A 20,691-nucleotide genomic window follows, 5' to 3' on the forward strand; every position below is an offset into this window, starting at 1 on the left:
ACTATGTTCCCCTGCTCTTAGCACAGCTGAGCAAAGGGCTGGATCTCCTAAGGCCTCTTCCCCCCTGTAGCATTCTATGATTGCCACTACACTTGACAATGATAATGCTTATTGTACCCTGCTAAGAGGCAGTCTACTTAATTTCTGTGCATAGCATTTTGGTTTTGTCACTTATTCTCACATAGATATACTCAAACGGTATTGTTTGTTTTTCTGAAGTCTGTACATTGCTCTGCTCTTCTACCTTGCCATGGCTCTCCTTTCATTTTCTAGTTAAGTATACAATCACAGACTGTTGATGGATGTCTTCCATACCTGGCTGTATCTAGCCTCTGCTCATTTTCACTATTCTTTATTTATTTTGGCAGCTTCCTCGTTAAAGATTGCAAAAGAAAATAATCTGTACTAAAATAAGAGGGAAGATCTCAGGTAAAAAAAAATAAACTCAAAGAGTGGGAAATTAAATGGTTGACTTTCTCTCTGGAGGGTGATAATTCATTACACTCTTGAGAAGCCTTGATTTTTTTTTTTCTTATCAGCCCTATTATAAAGGGCATGAAAGAGTGAGGTGGTAGTTTTCTGGTAATAGGAAGTTTGTGTGGGTAGTAAACCCAAAAGTTCATGTCCAGGATTCCAGAAGTATTCTTCAGTGTTGGTTGACATGATGATAAAATGACCAATGAAGCCTGATGTTGATAATGAGGAAAAAAAAGAGTCCTAACTTAGGTGCTGAGTGTTGAGTTCTACAGAAGCTGTTGTCTGTGAGGAAAGATTTCTGGGAGTTGTAGTAAGTAATTTTCAGCTGTGCTAAGTTAAGGCAAGCCCAGCCCGGGAGGTGGGTGGGCAGGAAAGAATCTAGCCCCAGGTGGACAAAGAAACCTAACCCAGGTGGGCAGAGAGGTTTGGCCTCCTCCAAGGGGGAGTTTATTCCTCTTCCACTTCTTGCCCTTGACCCTATGAAGGGGAAGCCATTTCTTGCCTCCTTTTCTTCTCCTGCCCTCACCTGCCTGCTGTCCTCCTGCTGTTAGCCAGGTGGCTGGGGCCTGTTCCATGCTGATCCAGACTCCTGAGGCACTGCATCTAAAGAGATTCCTTTCTTCATCCAGAGAATCCTTTGCCAGCTGCAGTTGGTTTTTTATATATTTTTATTTACCTTGTTTTCCTTATACCCTCATAACCTTCCTTTTACTCAAATGCCTTTTAGATTTTGTTAAACTTCCCTTTTTACTTCCAAATCAAGTCAAGACTGTTTCTTTCATAATTTTACCTCTCTTTTCACCCCCTGTCTAATTTGCTTTTCCCTACTGGGGAAAAAAAAAGGGGAGAGGGGAGGTGACCTAAATCTGTTCCATTTTGGGCTAGCAGGAAAGCTTAAACCACACCATCAGTAAACATCAGCTGGAGTGTGCAGACACAGTCAAGCAAGTAGATAGAAGGGTAGGGATTAGTAGGAAGGGAAGATTGAAAAAAGAAAGTATGAAGTATGTAGAAGAGAAGAGAGATGCCACTCTTAATCCATGTTAGGCAGACCATAGAGCACTGAGGGCAGGCCTGGCTTTTTAACCTAGAAAAAAAGTATAACAGATAGAGGAAATAGAGAAGTGGCCTGTAGGAAGGATTCAATACGGTTGCTGTATAAAGAAGAGAGAGATTAGAAACCTTTAATCCAGGGGGATCTGTAAAGCAGTAGGCTGTAGGGGGATGTGACTGTGCACTTCCCATTCAAGAGGCAGGGAAGCTGAGCTCTGTTGCGTGCTTCCAGGTGCAGATGTTCTTTACACAAAGCACTCACATCATTTGTGTGCTCTTTATAGTGCAGCCAGAGATGATGAGCTTCTGGATGTGGAGCAGGAATCTTGATTGTTCTGTGAGTAATGCCTGGGAATGGCTGAACTTCTGTGTTTAGTTTTGAATTCAGGGGACAAACGTCACTGGAAGAACATGGCATTTGCTGCTGCTGGTGGGTGGAAGCTTGGCACATTATGGTTACAGGGAAGATGTGCTCAGAACTGTACACATGACTCCAGGTGCAGCCTCACCAGGACACAGGGGGAGAAGAATCTCCCTCAGCCAGCTGGCCACACTCTTCTTAATGCCTCCTGTTCATTGACATTAGCTGACACTATCCATACTACCTTTCCACAGGATCCCCCTTTCCTACATCTCTTGAAGACCTTTATGACTGCACAATGCTGTGCTCAGTACAATTCATGTATAACATGTCTGTTCCAATTTTAGATGTCTCTTCTCCTCATCCTTGGAGCTGGTTTCTTACATTCCTGCAATACCCCTAATTTTTGCACAATTAAGTGGCCTCCCTCTGGCTCCCTGCTAAGGTGATCAGATTTGTGTCCAGAGGGACAATTGTGTCCGAGTGCCTCTGAAGCTCAGTGGCATCTCAGGCAGATTGGGCACACAGTTCATTAGCTCCATTTCACCCAGGGGCTGAATGTGCTGCCTGAGCAGGAATGCCAGCAAACATGTTCTTGAGGATAGGAGAACCAAATGGGTTGCGTCCAGTCCTGCTGCTTTAATCACTAGGCCCTCAAGGCTAGATTCTTCACTTGCAACTAGTTTGTCACAGCACACATGGCCAGGGGGAACAGGATGTTTTGCCCTGGTCAAATACACACAGGGAGCACACTGCTGATGCTCCCAACATATAACCAGTAAATAAAAGATCTGCACTGCCCAGAGAGAGCAGGAGGAAAACAGAGAAATGGGTCTCTTTTTTGCTGTGATAGAAAAGTGCAGAAAAAGGTTTGCTGCTTCTGGAGCTAGGGCAGAGGAGGGCAAGGAAGCTGGGAAGGGCCTGGAGAAGAAATCTGATGAGGAACAACTGAAGGAGCTGGGGATGGTTAGTGTGAGAGAGAGGAGGCTGAGGGGAGACCTCCTGGCTCTCTACAACTCCCTGAAAGGAGGTTGTGGAGAGGTTGGTGCTGGTCTCTTCTCCCAGGTCATTAGTGCTAGAAGAAGAGGGAATGGCCTCAAGCTGCCACTGGGTAGGTTTGGACTGGAAATTAGGAACCAGGCATTGGAATGGTGAGGGACTGGAATGTGGTGGGCAGGGAGGTGGTGGAGTGCCCAAGCCTGGCTGTGTTTGAAGGTGGTTTGGCTGTGGTGCTTGGGGCTGTGGTTTAGGGGTGAGCCTTGTAGAGTAGGGTTGTGGGTTGGCCTTGGTGATCCTGAGGGGCTTTTCCAACCTGAGTGTTTCTGTGATACTTCCTAATCACACCAGGAAAACACAGTCCATACAGGTAACTCAGAAATGACATGGAGAAGAAGCCATCCTAAGGAAAATTCTTGAAAGGTGAGTCAGGTACATCTAGAAAAGTTAGCCACAGCAGAAGTTTGAGAATGAATAGGACAATGGAGAATGGAAGGGCAAAGCAGATTACCAGAGAGAGAACAGCAGCAGTCAAGTAGGAAAAATGGTTTCTGCTCATCTCTATTAAAAGGAAGTCTGTGGCTCACCTGGTAAACCAACAGCCAAGAGGATGACATTTGAAGGTTCTGGAGTGTGCCCAGAACATCAGGATGTCTCTCATCTTGAGGAGATAAAGTTACATCTACCAGGAGCAGTCTTCCCAACTAAATCCATTCTTGTTTTCTGAGGAAGACTGGCTTGGGTGACTCCTGTTCCATAGCTCCATCACCTTTCAGAGAAGGATCTGTCCCTATTTCAAGAGGTTTTACCTTAATTGGAGGTGACTTAAAATAACAAGGGAATACAAAAGTATTCTCTGTGTAGATACTGCAATGTAGAGAATGTCCTCCTGTGAAGTTCCTTCTAACAGCTGTCCACATGTATATATGTCTTTGAATCAGATATATAGGCAGCTGTCATTATCTCTTATGTTGCATTATTTTTTTCAGCAGGAGCTGAACTCCAGAGTTATAAATTTACCATGCAAATGCAGTTCATTCTTTGTTTTTCATATACTAAATTTCCTGTCCTTTCAAACAATGTCTGAGCTTTATGCCTGGATTTGCCTTTTTTTCTCCATCGTGGTTTGCCAGCATCTTTTTCATTCTGGAGAGCCAGGAGTGTAGAGCTGGCTGTGTTTGTAAAGATGATATATTTCCTAGAAGCTTTTTTGGACAGACTCTAAAACACTTGTGGGTGTCTAGTGAGTTATGAGGTGTTTAAAGGAGCAGTGAATATTCTCCAATGCCTCACTCCACAGCATCTTCTGCCTGCCCTTACCTGTTGAACCCAGAAGCTGACTGCTGCTGTAGCAGAAGCAGCAGGACACAACCCATGTTTTCCTCTCATTAATCCAGTTTATAGTCCAGAGTGTTAGTTAAAGCAACAATGAAGATCCCTTTGTGTAAAGAGCCCAGACTGAGAGCTGAGAAGCTGATGCACCATTGGGCTTCCTTTTCTGCTGGCTATGCTGTGGAGAGTGGTAATGTCAGCACAAGAGTGGGCAGGCTGGTAAAGGCAGTAGCATCTCCAAATGCCACAGCTTAATTATCCAAAGTGTCTGCTAGAGCCTGTGCTCATGTAGAGTGTGGCTTCTGTGCATGAGTAGAGCTAATAATTTTCCCTGTATGCCATTCTAGCAACATTCAGAGGATCCAGAATCACTTGGGGCCTTTTTGCTTCTGCTATATGGCAATAAATGCCATGTTTGCTTGCCAGTGTCACTCAGAGCTCTTTCAGCTGTACAGCTTCCCAGATAACCTCCCCGTCTCTACTGCTGTATGGGCAAGTGTTTCCTGCCATATGCAGTTCTGCTCTGAGCACTGCATGGAGGGGGAGCTGGGAGCTGGCAGGGCAGGGCTCTGTCCCTCCCCGAGCCCCCAGGTCAGGCCAGCAGGGCAGGCTTTGCAACCCAGAATGCACTGAGTGCAGTTGTGGCACGTTTGGGCAGTGGCTGTAGTTCAGTGGAACAGCTTCAGGGTAAGTGGAAAGGAGCAAACCACAGGCTCAGTTTGGCAGTGCTGTGTGCTAGTGGCGGAGAAGCTGATGCAGACCTCAAGATCCAGTCATCCTGGATCATTTTAAGGCAATCAGTCTAAAGTGATGTACATATTTGATATCCCAGTGGCAGTGTAAGATGATACCTGAGTTGAGGCCATTCTTCTGCCATGCTGCCTTGCTTAAGTGCACTTACACTCTGCAGGCAAAGCTACCACCTGTAGTGATACCAGTACTGAGTGCTTCCCCTTGACAGGGGTGCAAAATGGCATGGCAGGCCTGTGAGGGAAGTCTGCTCTTTCACTGGCTGCTGAAAGGGTGATTGAAAGAGTTCATGAGTAGAGGTGATGATCACAGGCTCACAGGATGTTAGGGGTTGGAAGGGACCTCTGGAGGTCTTCCAGTGCAACCCCCTTCCAGAGCAGGACCAGAGAATCCAGCACAGGTCACACAGGAACACATCCAGACAGGGCTGGGAAAGCTCCACAGAAGGAGACTCCACAACCTCTCTGGGCAGCCTCTTCCAGTGCTCTGGGACCCTTACAATCAAGAAGTTCTTCCTCATGTTTAGGTGGAACTCCCTGTGCTGTAGTTTATATCCATTGCTCCTTGTCTTAGTGATGATGAAGACACACAGGAATTCATCCTTTCCGTGTCTCCCCCAAAAGACTGACTTCATACAGTCGGTTTCTGTTGAAGTCATAGTGAAGTAGAAGATCTGTTCCAAATGAGAGGAATATGAGGAAGTTGGGTTCTGATTACAGCAGCTTATCTCCAAATCCACATGTAGCACGTTTTGTCCAGTTTGCATACATGTGAGTGATGATAAATGGTTGAAGGCGGTAGAGATCCATCCCATTTGTTCTGTTTTTATAAAGCAGCAGCTCTAAAGCCCAAGACAGCTTTTAAAGCAGTTGCTAGACAAGTGTGTTGTTTTTAACCTTTGGAGTCCCTATAAATCAAAGCACGTTTTACCTGCAGCTTCTCTTTCTCTGAGTGAAGGGAACAAAAGAGTTCTTTCTGTGGGAAATCATTATTTCCTCTTTTGTGAATCATTTTGTCCAATTAGGAAAGCCTTGCCAAAAAAAGAAAAACAAAAAGTCCTGATGTGATGATGCTAGCCTGTGAAAAATGTTCAATATTGTTTAGGATTTCTTTTTTTTTCCCTGGGTTGAATGACTTTTTGACTGTTTTATTGCTAATAGCAAATGCATTGCAAAAATCAGAGTAATTTGTTAGAATCTGCACCTGCTGAAACTGTGTTTTGATTTCTTTGACATGCTCCCTGATTGCTATGAGAAGAATCAGTTCAGTATTTTTGTTCTTAGATTCCCACTCCTTTGTCTTGCAGCTACTTGTGGCAGATTCCATTAACAATTGCAGTAGGAAATACGAGCCACATCTCATCAGAGGCAATTATATGGGTGTCTAACAAATCAGGTAAAAATAAACTTTCCTCCCAGTGGAATCTCATAAAGCATACTTGTGTTTTCCTCACCTGTTTCTTTGGAATTGATCCTCGATAATTGTTTCGTTGCTCTCCACCCACATTTAGCTGTGTGAAATGAATTACAAAAAACAAAGAAGAGAGAGTTGGGAAGGGAGGGAGGAGGAATGAAGGCTGAGCAAGGAGCAGGATTTGTGATGCTTGAAGAAGTTAGAGAATAAGTTGTGGATCTTTGGCATGGGAATGCGTTCCTAAGGGCTAAGTGTTTTCTGTTCAGCAGCGCAGAGCAGCCCATCGTAATCGATCACATCATCATGACTGCAATTCTCTGTATTGATTGCTGAATGTTAACTCTGTTCATATTTTTATAGCACAGCATCTGCTGAGTATGACTTAGCCAATGCAAAGTGTTTAGAATTCTGGCATTTTTTAACTCTGATCCGTAGTCTGAACTAGGGCTAAGGAATGTTTGCTGTCGTTAAAAGGTTTCCTTATTGATGTACCAAAGTCTTTTTTTTTTTTGCTATTAGCTAGCCTGGTGCTGGACCTCAAAAGAGCATTATTATTCTTATTCCTTGTTTTCTCCCTGCTCAGGTTCCTACATGATGATAATAGTTATTGTCCTGAGGACAGTTCAGGCTAGGTACCAGTGGTTTTTTATCACCTCATAAAGGAATCCCTCCATAGAAATGCCATTAAATATTTCTCTCTTTCCTTAGTGGTTCATGCTACATTAGCTGACAGTTTTGAACTGGAATCAAAGAGAATGAGTGAAGCAACGGAGAGGCATGAATAAAATGATTATAGAGATGGGAAAAGAGGGATCCATTCATCCCCCTGACATGTGGACCATAGAAAGAGAACTGACCCCTTCTTGTAAAATGAGAAGGGTATAGAGGTTTTGTTATGATAGAGATTTAACTGGAGAGAGGAAAGAGTCAATGCTGTGGGAGCTTGCATTTTTTCCCCTTTTTTTCTCTTTTATAAGTCACTGAAAGATAATAGTCATGTAGAGCTTAGCAGCCAGCAGGTCTGACGATGAATGGTGCATGAGCAGTGGAAATCTTGAGTGTCCTCACTTTGTATAAGGTACAAGTAATGATCTAGAAATGTACCTGTGACCAAGGCACTTTCCCTGCCTGGGAAGCCTTCTCTAGTCAGAGCATCCAGGCTCTGCCTCTCCTTCCAGAACCAGACAGCTTTGGCCATGCTTTGTAATATTAACACTTCCAGGATCCTTCAAAACCTGTTTCCACTTTCACAGTCTGCCTTAAGGACCTGCTCTGCTTTTGTCCTTTAGGGCTTGATTGAACTCCCCTTGAAGTTAACAGAAAGATTCCCACTGACTTCAGAGAGCTGATCATCATCTCACCTCATCATGTCATTAGGTTGTAGATGCATGCCTGCTTCCCTTCACCCCTGCCTTGGAAGTTCAGTGTATCCCTGTTGTCTGCACAGTTGCTTCCTCATTGCCTTTTACTTGCAGAGCACTGTGGAGGAACAAGTCCATAAAAACACTGCCTGCTCTTTTAAGATCTACTGCTCCTATTGGAATGTCTTCAAGAAATCAGCAAATTGATGATGGTCACTGTGAGCAATGCTTTTGGGGTGGCTGCTGTATAGGAATTAAAGAGGAACCTTTCAGAGTCATCATCAGCTTCCTGTGTAGCGAATCAATTCCACTGTGATCTGTTATCATTATCCTTGTCCTTCCTCCTTACTTTTGCACTCACTCACTTGCTGTCCCTCATTGAAGATGAGACCGTAAACTTCTGACTACAGTAAGGATGTCCTCGTCCTTCTACTCTTACCTGGCTCAGCTGGAAGATTCCATAAACCATAAAAAAGTCAGTAAGAACCCCACTGGATGTACTCAAAATACAATTCAGTGCACATCCTGCTGGGTATTGTGCTGGTAGAAATGTTTTTATGACACTCCTGGAGATTTTCTGCAGCAACTGATGTCTTTGTTTCATGGGGATATGGGAGGAATTCTGAGACTTGACAGGATGGTTTCCAGGATTGATTCTTGTGGGTGGGAAGAGTCCTGAAGACTTTGCTTGTGTACAGAGGAGACAGTTGCAGTGTTGTCCCTTGAGTCTGGGAGCAACTCTGCAAGCTGGAGGTGAAGCAAACTATTCCAGAGGATATTTGGAGGATTGGAAGTGGTCACATTGTATTTTAAGTGAGTGTAATAGAATGTGGATACTCAAAGTTGGAGGAAATACTGTTCATGAGAATGGTGTCCATGCCCTCTTCAGGAAAGAATGAGCCTTTCCTTCTTGTTGGCTAAGCTGCTGTGCTAAAGAAGCTAAAGTGCAGACAGAGGAGGTTGAACAGCTGTTCGTCTGTCCTGTGAGACTGATCATGTGCCAATAATGAAGAAGGTCAAAGCTGATGACTACCATGATGGTATCTTGGCACATCACTTAAGAGTTACAATAAAATTAACCTTACCTGTGTGTTATCTGACAGAGGAATGAAAGCAGAGGAGCTTTGGAATAGGTACACATATTGCCAGCAAGAAATAGGCCCTTTCTTTTATTTTTGGATGGTAGTTTCAATAAGCATTTCCCAGGGGAGTACACACCCTGCCTTGCCCTGGGGTTCACCAGGGATGATTATTTTGCTGATGGAAGAGTCACCTCCTTCATGTACATCCAGAAGGTCCAGAGAGTATTCCTGATTTTTGCATCCTTTGAGGTCTATGACCTCACCAAGGTATTGTAGGCTGCAGACTGGTATGTTCATGAGCCAAGGGGTGCTGATCCAGTCTTGTGAGAGCCACTTAAGGTAGGGCTGGGGTTGCTGTTCTGTGCTCATCCTGGCCATATCTGGTTCCATACCAGGCATAGTGAGGCATTCAGATCACTGATTGTTCAATATACTGAGCAGGATTAATTCAGATAATTGCAGATCATCCCAGCTGCTGGCAACAGAGCTCCTTCTGTTCATTCTTCATAACACCAAGCTGAAGGGATGCCAGAAATTAGAACATCTTTTTGAGCTGGAATTCATTGTCCTTTGCAACAAATCCTGTAGAGGACGGTGCCAGGTCTTGGCAACTTGTCTGGCAAAGAGCATCATCTCCAAGATGTTTACTGCTTCCTGTAGCTCTTCACACCAGTTTGTGGGAAGCATGCAGTCATAGTTTCTGAAGGTCTTCATTTTGCAAGTGCTTCTGCCAGCCTGTCTTCTCCTTTACAGAACCATTTTTCTACTCCTCAGTTCCTGTACCAGCCATCAGACCACCCTTTTACTGGCTCAGTTTGGGCATGTGAAATGGAGCCCTCAGGGTGCTGCACTGATACATCACCAACACTTTCCCCCACCCCCCACCCCCTGCCCTGTTCAGTCTCTGTAGCCATAGTAGGTGAGGCTGTTCTGCTTCAGGAAAGTAACAGCCATTCAACCTCTGGAAAATCAACTCAACACAAAGCAGATGGGTGTCAGGGAGTGATAGGACTGGGGGGAATGGAGCAAAACTAGACAAGGAGAGATTCAGGTTGGATGTTAGGCAGAAATTCTTCTCCATGAGGGTGGTGAGACACTGGCACAGGTTGCCCAGGGAGGTGGTGGAAGCCTCATCCCTAGAGGCTTTTTAAGACCAGGCTGGATGGGACTCTGGCCATCCTGATCCAGTGGAAAGTGTCCCTGGCCATGGCAGGGGGGTTGGAACTGGCTGATCCTTGAGGTCCCTTCCAACCCTGACAATTCTGTGATTCTCTGATCAGCCTGCCTGTCCATGCTGAGGCCAGAGACATCACACGAAGATGGCTGCAGTGCTCTTCATGCCCCTCTTGCAGACCTGCTGAGGGATGGATTTCTCCTGTGTTGGGGAAGTCACTGGTGTTAGAAACTCCTGCTCTGTGGTAGATCCAGGGCTTCTTTCTCTTAGATGTAAGCTGCCTCTGCTGTGGCTGCTGTAATGATGTTGGTACATAATGTCCACAATGTTTTGGGGTCAACCCAAAATCAGTAATGGGTAAAGCACAAGGGACCAGTTTCGGGCACCTCAATCCAAGAGAGATGTGGAGGTGCTGGAGCCAGGGCAGAGGAGGGAAAGGAAGCTGGGAAGGGCCTGGAGAAGAAATGTGATGAAGAGCAATTGAAGGAGCTGGGGATGGTTAGTGTGAAAGAGAGGAGGCAGATGGGAGATCTCCTGGCTCTCTACAACTCCCTGAAAGGAGGTTGTGGAGAGGTTGGTGCTGGGCTCTTCTCACAGGTCATTAGTGATAGAAGAAGAGGGAATGGCCTCAAGCTGCCCCTGGGTAGGTTTAGACTGGACAGTGGGAAACCTTTTGTGAGGGACAGGAATGTGGTGGGCAGGGAGGTGGTGGAGTGCCCAAGCCTGGCTGTGTTTGAAGGTGGTTTGGCTGTGGTGCTTGGGGCTGTGGTTTAGGGGTGAGCCTTGTAGAGTAGGATTCTGGGTTGGCCTTGGTGATCCTGAGGGGCTTTTCCAACCTGAGTGTTTTTGTGATTGTAAATGAGGAAGCACAGACTCACCTGCTATGTTTCTGCAGAGCCAGAAGTGGCCCTAACCTTGAGTAAGGAGGTTTAGTTAGCACCCATTTCAAACAGGGGAGCAAGGCTTGACTGATTGATTATGTCCCTGGGAAATAATCTTCTGGCAGACTTGCCTGCCTCTGCTAAAAGGACTCTCTGACTCTACTTAGTATTTCCATAGGGTTGCCATGAAATTGGGGAATAAAGTGCAACAGAACGGTTGGCTTCCAAACAGAAAGTCCTAACTTACTGCACTGTGCTGTCTCCTACTAGATAAGATAATCTCTAACTGTAAGGCCCTTGACAGTCTGATTCTTCTCCATGAAGTGTTTTGTAGAAGATTTTGTGAGCTGCAGTTTGCTGGCTGCCCTCTGAGGAGCAGAGCTTGAGTGGAGCATTAGGAGAATACCCTTCCTTTTCCTTCATGAGACTCAGCTGCCAAGCTAGACCCATGCTGCTGCCAGATTCCATTGTTCTGTCTTTCAGATGTGGGAGGAAGGGAAGCACTGTGAAATAGAATAAATACATAGGTCCTGCTTGGCAGCTTTAGGCAAGGACCAGCAATACAAGACCTGCAGTCCTGGCATGATTTTGACAGGGAGGCAAAATCACCTCCCTTATGCCAGCAGCTGAGCAAACATCCTCACAGGAGAGTGCTGCTTACATTTTGTACCACCTGAGAGGTGAGCAGTTGCATCATACAGGAATGTTAATGGATGGAGGAGTAGTCTGAGACAGAACAGGATCCTCTTTCCTGGCGTGTTCCATTTATTGTGCTCTTCACTTCACCAAAACAATTTTTTCATCCTGGACCTGTGGCAACATGGGGAAGTGAGATTGAAAGAATCATAGAATGGTCCAGGCTGGAAGGGACCTCCCACGGTCATCCAGTACCAACCTCCCTGCAGGGACATCCTCAACTAGATCAGGTTGCCCAGAGCCCTGTCCAGCCTTACCTTGAATATCTCCTGAGATGGAGCCTCAACCACCTCCCTGGGCAACCTGTTCCAGTGTTCTACCACCCTCATGGTGAAGAACTTCTTCCTGACATCCAATCTACATTTGCACTTCTCTAGTTTGAAGCCATTGCCCCTGGTCCTGTCCCTGCAGGCCTTTGCAAACAGTCTCTCTCCATCCTTCTTGTAGCCCCCTTCAGGTACTGGAAGGTTGTTGTTAGGTCTCCCCAGAGCCTCCTCTTCTCCAGGCTGAACTCTCCCTCTGCCTGTCCTCATAGCAGAGCTGCTCCAACCCCCTGATCATTTTCATGGCCCTCCTGTGGACCCTCTCCATCAGGTCCATGACCTTCCTGTATTGAGGTCTCTATTCCTGCACACAGCACTGCAGGTGAGGTCTCAGCAGAGCAGAGCAAAGTGGCAGAATCACTTCTCTGGCTCAGCTGGCAACGCTGCTTTGGATGCAGCCCAGGCTGCCCTTGGCCTTCTGTGCTGCAAGGTGAATCACATCCTGGGTTGCATCAAAGGATGCAGCCAGAACCTGTTTTTCTTTTTTTCTGGTTTGTCTTGGAATCATAGAATCAGTCAGGGTTGGAAGGGACCACAAGGATCATCCAGTTCCAACCCCCCTACCATGGCCAGGGACACCTCACACTACATCAGGCTGGCCAGAGCCTCATCCAGCCTGGCCTTAAACACCTCCAGGGATGGGGCCTCAACCACCTCCCTGGACAACCCATTCCAGGCTCTCACCACTCTCATGGGGAAGAACTTCTTCCTCACATCCAGTCTGAATCTCCCCACTTCCAGCTTTATTCCATTCCCCTCAGTCCTACCACTGCCTGATATCCTAAAAAGTCCCTCCCCAGCTTTCTTGTAGCCCCTTTCATTCATTGAAAAGCCACAAGAAGGTCACCTCGGAGCCTTCTCCAGCCTGAACAGCCCCAACTCTCTCAGTGTCTCCTCATAGGAGAGGTGCTCCAGCCCTCTGATCATCTCCCCATATTATCTCCATCTTCTCCCCATATTAAAAGCTCTTGCAAAAGGAGGAGCAGAATTTAGTTGCAGTTATTGTGATGAAGTTCCTGGTGGAGCCTTCTCTTTGTCAGAAAAACATCACTCCTGGGCACCAAATTATGCTACACTTGTGCAGTTATTTTTGCAGGAAAATGGAGTTGGTTCTCCCAGCAGGAATTCTACCAGCATCAACCCCTTTCCTAGTAGGCTGAGGGTTTGATAAAAGGAGGAGTTAAAGTAACAACTGTGAGTCTGAACACTCAAAATAGTAGAACTGTGTGTGGCCCACGCTGCTGTCAGTGCTGGAGCAGCACACTGCAGAGGTTTGCCCTGCACTCAGACCTCCCCCACCAGATGCTCCTGGGGCTGTGTGGAAGAGCAGGCTTCCATCATCCCTGCTGCCATCCCTGCAGCCCAAGTTGCTCAGAAGCTGGGAGTGCTCAGAACCTCAAGCCATATGAAGTTACCACCAGCTGGAGCACTGTCTCACACTTCAAGAGCAGATGAAATGAGAATCAGCCCCCAAGTGATGCTCTCACTTCAAAACAAATGGCACAAAATTGAACCCTTTTCTCCTAAGTGTCTCCTGTATTGTATGTGGCAAAACAGGAACTTTCCAAGGCAGGCAGGCAGAACATGGAACCATAGACTCATAGAATTGTCAGGGTTGGAAGGGACCTCAAGTATCATCCAGTTCCAACCCCCTCCCATGGGCAGGGACTAGAGCAGGTGGACCATAGAAAACCACTTTCTGATAGAAGAAGATTCAAACCCCCTCCCTTTAATAAGAAATACAGCTGTGTATATTTTAGATTTGATGTCAGGATGTGACCTGAAACCATCAAAGATAGGTTTCTTCCCAAACAAAACCTTTGTTGTTGTTTAGAATGGTTTAATACAGGGTTTAACACTGAAGGACTCCCTTCCCCCAACACTTTTAACAGGAAACTAATAAATTTGTTTGTGGCAAGTGTAGCAATTGCTCTGGTGTGTAGAAATGTTCAGTGCTGTAATCACCAAAAGAAAGAATTTCTATTATAGGAGGACATGACAGACTCAAACATCAAATTCCAGGAAATTATATAGGACGATGTGAAGCACATGCATCAGGCAGGCCCTTAAAATAACCACCTGCTTATTTGAGCTGGCAAGGCATGAAAGATTCCTGTCCTGCACTTCAGGAGAAGGTCAACACATGAGTGGTTTTATCAGAAAATAATAGCAAGGGGTTATGGCTGGATTTAAACTGACCAGAGCAGCAATAATACCATGGAGTTTTGAAGAGGTACTGTTCTCCACCAGAGCAGTATGAGCTGGAGGTGTTGCACAGCTGTTACTTGTGAAATTATTTTGAGCTTGTCATATTTCACAGAATCACAGAGTGTTAGGGGCTGGAAGGCACCTCCAAAGCTCATCCAGTCCAACCCCCCTGCCAGAGCAGGAGCACCCAGAACAGATCACACAGGAACACATCCAGGCAGGTCTGGAATATCTCCAGAGAGGGAGACTCCACAACCCCCCTGGGCAGTCTGTTCCAGTCATCTCTGACCCTCATAGGGAAAACATTTTCCTTCTGTTTCCATGAAACTTCCTATGCCTCAGCTTCCACCATTGCCCCTTGTGCTGTCATTGGGCATCACCCAGCAGAGCCTGGCTCCAGCCTCTGCACACTCCCCCTGCCCATCTTTATCAGCATGAATGAGGTCACCTGTCAGGCTCCTCCTCTCCAAGCTAATGACTGGCAAGTATCATTCAGTACTGCATTAAAGCACAGGGAATTTCTTTGACTCAGAGATCAAAATTTAATACAAATAATCCAACAAGACACAAAAAGGACTCAGTTTTGTTTATGATACCTGATGTTGGAAGTTGTCATTTGCTGTATTTCTCTGCCCAGCTATTGATGAATGTGTGCTCGTAGCCCATTTGGCACACTTTTGGGTATGACAGAGGTGCAGGCATTAAGCAGCTACAAGGAATTGCTTTCAGTGCTGGTGGCATTTAAAGGTTAGTATGCCAAAGAAAAGCCTGGGTGGAAAGCAGTACTGCATGAAGGTGGCAGGATTTTCTGCCAGGCATGAGCAGCCTGCTCCAGACTCCACATGGCAGCACACCCCTGAAGATCCAGAGACACTCTAGAAGTCCTCATTTCCCTCAGCAGTCTCTTCTAGATATCAAAATGGGTATTTTTGCAGTGCTCTTGAGGTTGCTAAGGAACCTATGTGGGAATTAGGGGTGGCAGGCTGTGTTCATTCACAGCATCACATTGGATAAACTAAATAAGATGGGTTAGATCCAGTTCCAAATTCCTCCTCTCCATGTTTTACAGCAGAGATTTCATCCCCAACCTGCTCAAAGAAAGTGCCTGTATTATGGTGCTGCAAATTGTTGCAGTCTGTGGCTGTGTTTCTACAGTGATGTTGCTCTTTGTATGAGGTTTGGTGATTTATACAGGACCTGGATTTGTAAGTCTTCTGTTAGCAGGCTGGAGAAACAGAGTGATGCTGACTTCAGGCCCAGTGAAAACAGGATTTAAGCAGAGGACCAACTTCAGCATAGCAGCCTAAGGAGTTTGCTCATGACTGAGCTGTGTAGTCCCTTGTTGACCAGACAGACCACTGTGGAGAGGAGGACACACAATGTTAAATCTCTGTTCCGAATCAGACTGCCTGGCAAAAGCAGCTTAGGTGCTCTGGCAGTGTGAGTGCCTGGAGAACCCACACAGTTCTAAGGCTTAATGCTGCTTTGCTCACTTATGCCCATTTCTGAAGGCTCTATTGGCTCCTAGGGAGGATGGCTAGTTGATGATCCATCAGAGATAACTAAGTGGATGCAATCAATAGTTTAACTAAACCCGGGGGTTACTGTTTGTTTTTCTCCACTGCTTATATCTGATTGAACTGAACTGAACAGACAATTCCTAAAGGAGCAGTAACAATCAAATAGGCAGCAACTGAGTTATTCTGGGCATGGTATTTCTAAAAAAAAATATTTTTAAAGAGATTTTAATGTAGTCAGAACCACCTGGGCAAGAAGAGGACTTTTCTTTTTTAATCCTGCAGCTTTTTGTCTGAATTTGTGTGCCTAATGCAACTCAATGAACTTAAGCAAATAATTAGGTGGTTTTAGGATTAGAGCCTTGCTGATCTTTGTATTTTTTGCACCTTAAAATGATAATTATTAGGATGTTTGCTGGAGATATTTGTCACTGGAGGAGCATAACTTTTATCTCTAGTCTTAGTCATCTACTATTGCCTCAAAAATTACTTCTTTTTTTTTTTTTTCACAAGTAAGGCTAAAAGGCATTTCTTCACTAAGTCTGGCTGCTAGGTAGTCTGTGTGAATTGTTAAGGCCATGTTGTTAACTTTTTTTTTTCCCCATTCATTACTTTCAGGGACTTCAAGCACACGAAACAATTCCCTAATGGAATTTTATGTATTTCTTTGTTATTTTAAAAACTGCCTGAGAAGACTGCTCCTTTGGTCAGCAGTGTGCAAGGGATTTTGTTAGAGTAGGAAAAAACAATTGGCTGAATTTTCAATCAGTTGTGGCTCACAATAAGTTTAGTCAGAAGAGTTTATTAGATTGAAGGCTTCTTCAAGGCACATTGGTGTCTGAGGCTTCATTCCATGATGAGATTCTTTATACTGAAAATCCACAGACCCTATGCAGTGCTACAGGCCTGGGACAGAGTGGCTGGGAAGTTGTCTGGAGGAAAAGGGCCTGGGGGTGCTGTTTGAGAGCCATCTGAACAGGAGCCAGCAGTGTGCTCAGCTGGCCAAGGAGGTCAAGAGCATCCTGGTCAGCGTGGGGAACAGTGCAGCCAGCAGGAGTGGCGAAGTAATTGTGGTCTGGTGAGGCTGCACCTTGAACACTGTGCTCACTGATGGGCTCCTTACTACAAGAAAGATGTTCAGGTGCTGGAGCATGTCCAGAGAAGGGCAACAAGGTTGGGGAATGGTCTAGAGAACAAGTCTGATGGGGAATGGCCAAAGAAACTGGGGTTGTTTAGTCTGGAGAAGAGGAGGCTGAGGGGAGACCTCATGCCCTCTACAACTACCTGAAAGGAGTGAGGTGGGGGTCAGTCTCTTCCCCCTGTCATTAGTATCAGGTCCCCCATCAGTAATCCCCCACTAATATCAGGTCATAGGATGAGAAGAAATGGCCTGAAACTGTGCCAGGGAAGGTTTGGATTGGACATTAGGAAAAAATTCTTTACAGAAAGAATGGTCAGGGATTGGAACAGGCTGCTCAGGGAGGTGGGGGAGTCAACATCCCTGGAGGGGTTCCAGAAACCTGTGGCCATGGCACTTCAGGGCATGGCTTAGTTGATTAGATAGAGTTGGGTGATTGATTGGACTTGATAATCTTGGAGGTCTCTTCCAACCTGGCTGATTCTGTGCTTCTGTAATGGCTGTGGTGGTGGTGGTAGGTTGGCTGTTGGCTTCAATGGCCTTAGAGGTCTTTTCTGTCTGAAGCAATTCTCTGATTCTGAGTATATGTTCTGAGTTCAGGGAGGCTTTCTTTTTGTTTAAATCCCTAGTCCTGCATAGTTGTGGACTGCCTGACTGTACAAATATCAGAATCAATTTAGACTGTCTGCCAAAAGTGATTGCTTAAAAGGAGAGGAAAGAGGAAGAGCTGCTTTGTTGATACCAGCTTAATGTTTCTAGCTCTAAAGGGGAGCCTCTCACTGGTTAGTAGCTGTAAGCTGTACAACTGAAAAGAGTTGAATCTAAAATGCCATGTAAAAAGCTTCACCAACTATAGGTAGAAACCCTGAAGATTTTTCCCTGGTTCTTTTTTAACTGTTGGTTTAGGTTTTCTCTCTGTAGGATGTCCATTGAATTATTTGAGTTATGGTTGTAGAAAACTCTTTTAGCATGGCTAGAATCAAGGGACCAGATTTGAAAGCAGGTACCTTATACTTAAAATAGGTTCTTAATCATAGAATCCTAGAATCAGTCAGGGTTGGAAGGGACCTCAAGGATCATCCAGTTCCAACCCCCCTGCCATGGGCAGGGACACCTCACACTAGATCAGGCTGGCCAGAGCCTCATCCAGCCTGGCCTTAAACACCTCCAGGGATGGGGCCTCAACCACCTCCCTGGACAACCCATTCCAGGCTCTCACCACTCTCATGGGGAAGAACTTCTTCCCCACATCCAGCCTGAATCTCCCCACTTCCAGCTTTGTTCCATTCCCCCTAGTCCTGTCACTCCCTGAGATCCTAAAAAGTCGCTCACCAGCTTTCTTGTAGCCCCCTTGAGATACTGGAAGGCCACAACAAGTTTAAGATAGGTACCTTATACTTAAAATACATACTTAAAATAGGTACTTTTACTTAAAATAGGTACCTTGTACTTAAAATAGGTGCTTAAAATGTCACGGTATCACAGTATACTGTGATACTACTGTGAAATACTATGATAAGCACCTATTTTAAGGTAAAATAGGTACTTAAATAGGTATCTTATACTTAAGATAGGTATCTCATACTTAAAATAGGTACTTATACTTAAAATAGGTACCTTATACTGAACACAGCTACCTAAGATAGGTACCTCATACTTAAAATAAGTACTTAAAATAGGTATTTAAAATAGGTACCTTATACTTAAAATAGTGAATGGTATTTGCCAGAACAACAGCGAGCTCTGGAGTTGTGTGTGGGTGAAAGGTACCCCACAGGAATGTCAGCTGGTGTCTCCCTGCATTAGAACAGATAAAGGAAATGATTATTAATCGAGTGCAATGTTTTGGTTAGTCTTGGAATTGATTTTCTGGCCTTCATGGATATTTAAAGAAGGAGAGAACTTAACAGCTATGTCTTCAGTGTTTTAAAATTAAAACCCAAGTGCCCTTCCTGTCTTGTTCTTTGTTTCCAGAGCACCACAGGATTGCTGCTCTGGAAGAGGCAGATTGGTTGCTGGGGAACATCAACCAGACTGGCTACTTCAGAGTTAACTACGATGTCAGGAATTGGAGGCTGCTAATTAATCAGCTAACCAGGAACCACGAGGTAAGCTCCTCATCCCTAAAATCTGCTTTGATTGGTGAACCTTCACCGTTTCACCCCCTAAATGGTTTCCTTTCTGTGCTTGCTCCCCCACACAGGTTATCTCAGTCAGTAATCGAGCAGGCTTGATCGATGATGCGTTCAACCTGGCAAGGTACGTTTTCCTGCAGATAATCTGTGCTCATGCACACTGCTGCAATAACTCATCCAATCTGGAAGGCAGCAGTTGAGTGTGTTTTGAAGTTAAATGTATTTTAAATACACTTTAGTTCTTTTTCCTTCCCTTTTTCCCCTTTTCCATATGGCATATTACCATGGGTCTGTAGCGCGTTCCCTGCTCCTGATCAATAATTGCCACAGGGTATTCCCCAGTCTGGAGAGGTCTGATCAATTTTGCAGGAAGTTCAATATAACATTTTGGAGATTAAAAGAAAAAAAATCTCTTTTTGCCTCTTTCTCTCATGAATGAGGCTTTTTTCAGCAGTTTCCCCCTAATGCCCAACCTCTTCTTTTTCGTTATACCTGACCCTTGTACTGTGTTTAATTTGTGACGGGAGGCACCTTCAAGCTTCACTAAATTTTTTCCCCCTGACTTGTGCTGTTGTATCATTTTCCCAATATATATATATTTTTTTTTTCTTGTAGTCTGCTAAAGCAGACCCTTTCTCTGCATGCCACTTTTCACATAGCATGAAAAAAGCCTAGTTCTGTTGATAATTTCTGGAATTTATACAACCTTTGGTGGCTCACTTATGATCAGAGTTAACGTGTACAGGCATATAGTGGTGGTCAGGTAACGCTTTCTCTCCTCATTGAGCCTGTGGAATTGTTCCCAATTGGAAGTCCAGTGCTGGTAATGAAAGTGTAAAAAAAGAGGAAAGTGGAGGAACATTTCAAAGTGTTTAATTCTTGAGTCACTTGGGAACATTGCCCCAGTAAAACACTGCAATGTCAAAGGCAGCATGGAATGAGTTTCTGATACTGTTGGTTTCGTGTTTGCTGGGGCATTTCTGGCCATATCTGAGCAGGGGGTTGCAAGAACCAGCAGTACTGAGGTATGTTTCACTGCAGACAGTCACTGGAGGTGTTTGAGATTGTCATGGAGAAATCATGGCTCAGTGGTGTTCCAGCAGCACTGCAGCAAAACACAGCTATATGCCTTGGCAATTTACTCCTGCTGAAGCCCTGTGCTGACCAGATGGCATAAATTAGTGATAAACCCTTACAGAATCACAGAAACATTCAGGCTGGAAAAGCCCCTCAGGATCACCGAGGCCAACCCACAACCCTACTCTACAAGGCTCACCCCTAAACCACAGCCCCAAGCACCACAGCCAAACCACCTTCAAACACAGCCAGGCTTGGGGACTCCACCACCTCCCTGCCCAGCACATTCCAGTCCCTGACCACTCTTGTCATGAAAAAAAGTTTCCTACTCTCCAGTCTAAACGTACCGAGTGGCAGCTTGAGGCCATTCCCTCTTCATCTATCACTAATTACTTGTAAGAAGAGACCAGCACCAACCTCTCCACAACCTCCTTTCAGGCAGTTGTAGAGAGCCAGTGACAGTCCAGAGATCTAGTTGGGGAGGCAGCCTCATGGAGGGAGAAGGAGCAGCCATTTGGATTTGCATTGCCCTTCCTGCTTGCTTTGCAGCATCTTCCCATTGGCAACAGTCAAGGACTAGAAACAGGTCAGCACTTCAGACTTCAGTGGCCCGTGATCTATGTAGTCTCTGGCTAGCAGGATATTGCAGAGCATTCTGGAATGCCTGGGCTGTTGGCAGAGCTACTGAATGTTCAGTAAAGGAGCAGCCTGTTCCAG

General features: G+C 45.3%; 1 protein-coding gene across 1 annotated transcript in view; it reads left to right on the plus strand.

The window, feature by feature from the left end:
* The window catches only part of TRHDE (thyrotropin releasing hormone degrading enzyme), a 287,610-nt gene that overhangs the window by 203,112 nt on the left and 63,807 nt on the right, over positions 1–20,691 (plus strand). The window contains exons 10-12 of the mRNA XM_054399685.1: positions 6,276–6,364; positions 18,737–18,870; positions 18,966–19,021. Coding sequence (XP_054255660.1) covers positions 6,276–6,364; positions 18,737–18,870; positions 18,966–19,021 — 279 coding nt within the window. The remainder of the gene's footprint in view (positions 1–6,275; positions 6,365–18,736; positions 18,871–18,965; positions 19,022–20,691) is intronic.

This window comes from Indicator indicator, chromosome 3 (genome assembly GCF_027791375.1).
Source record: "Indicator indicator isolate 239-I01 chromosome 3, UM_Iind_1.1, whole genome shotgun sequence".
Lineage (NCBI taxonomy): Eukaryota > Metazoa > Chordata > Aves > Piciformes > Indicatoridae > Indicator > Indicator indicator.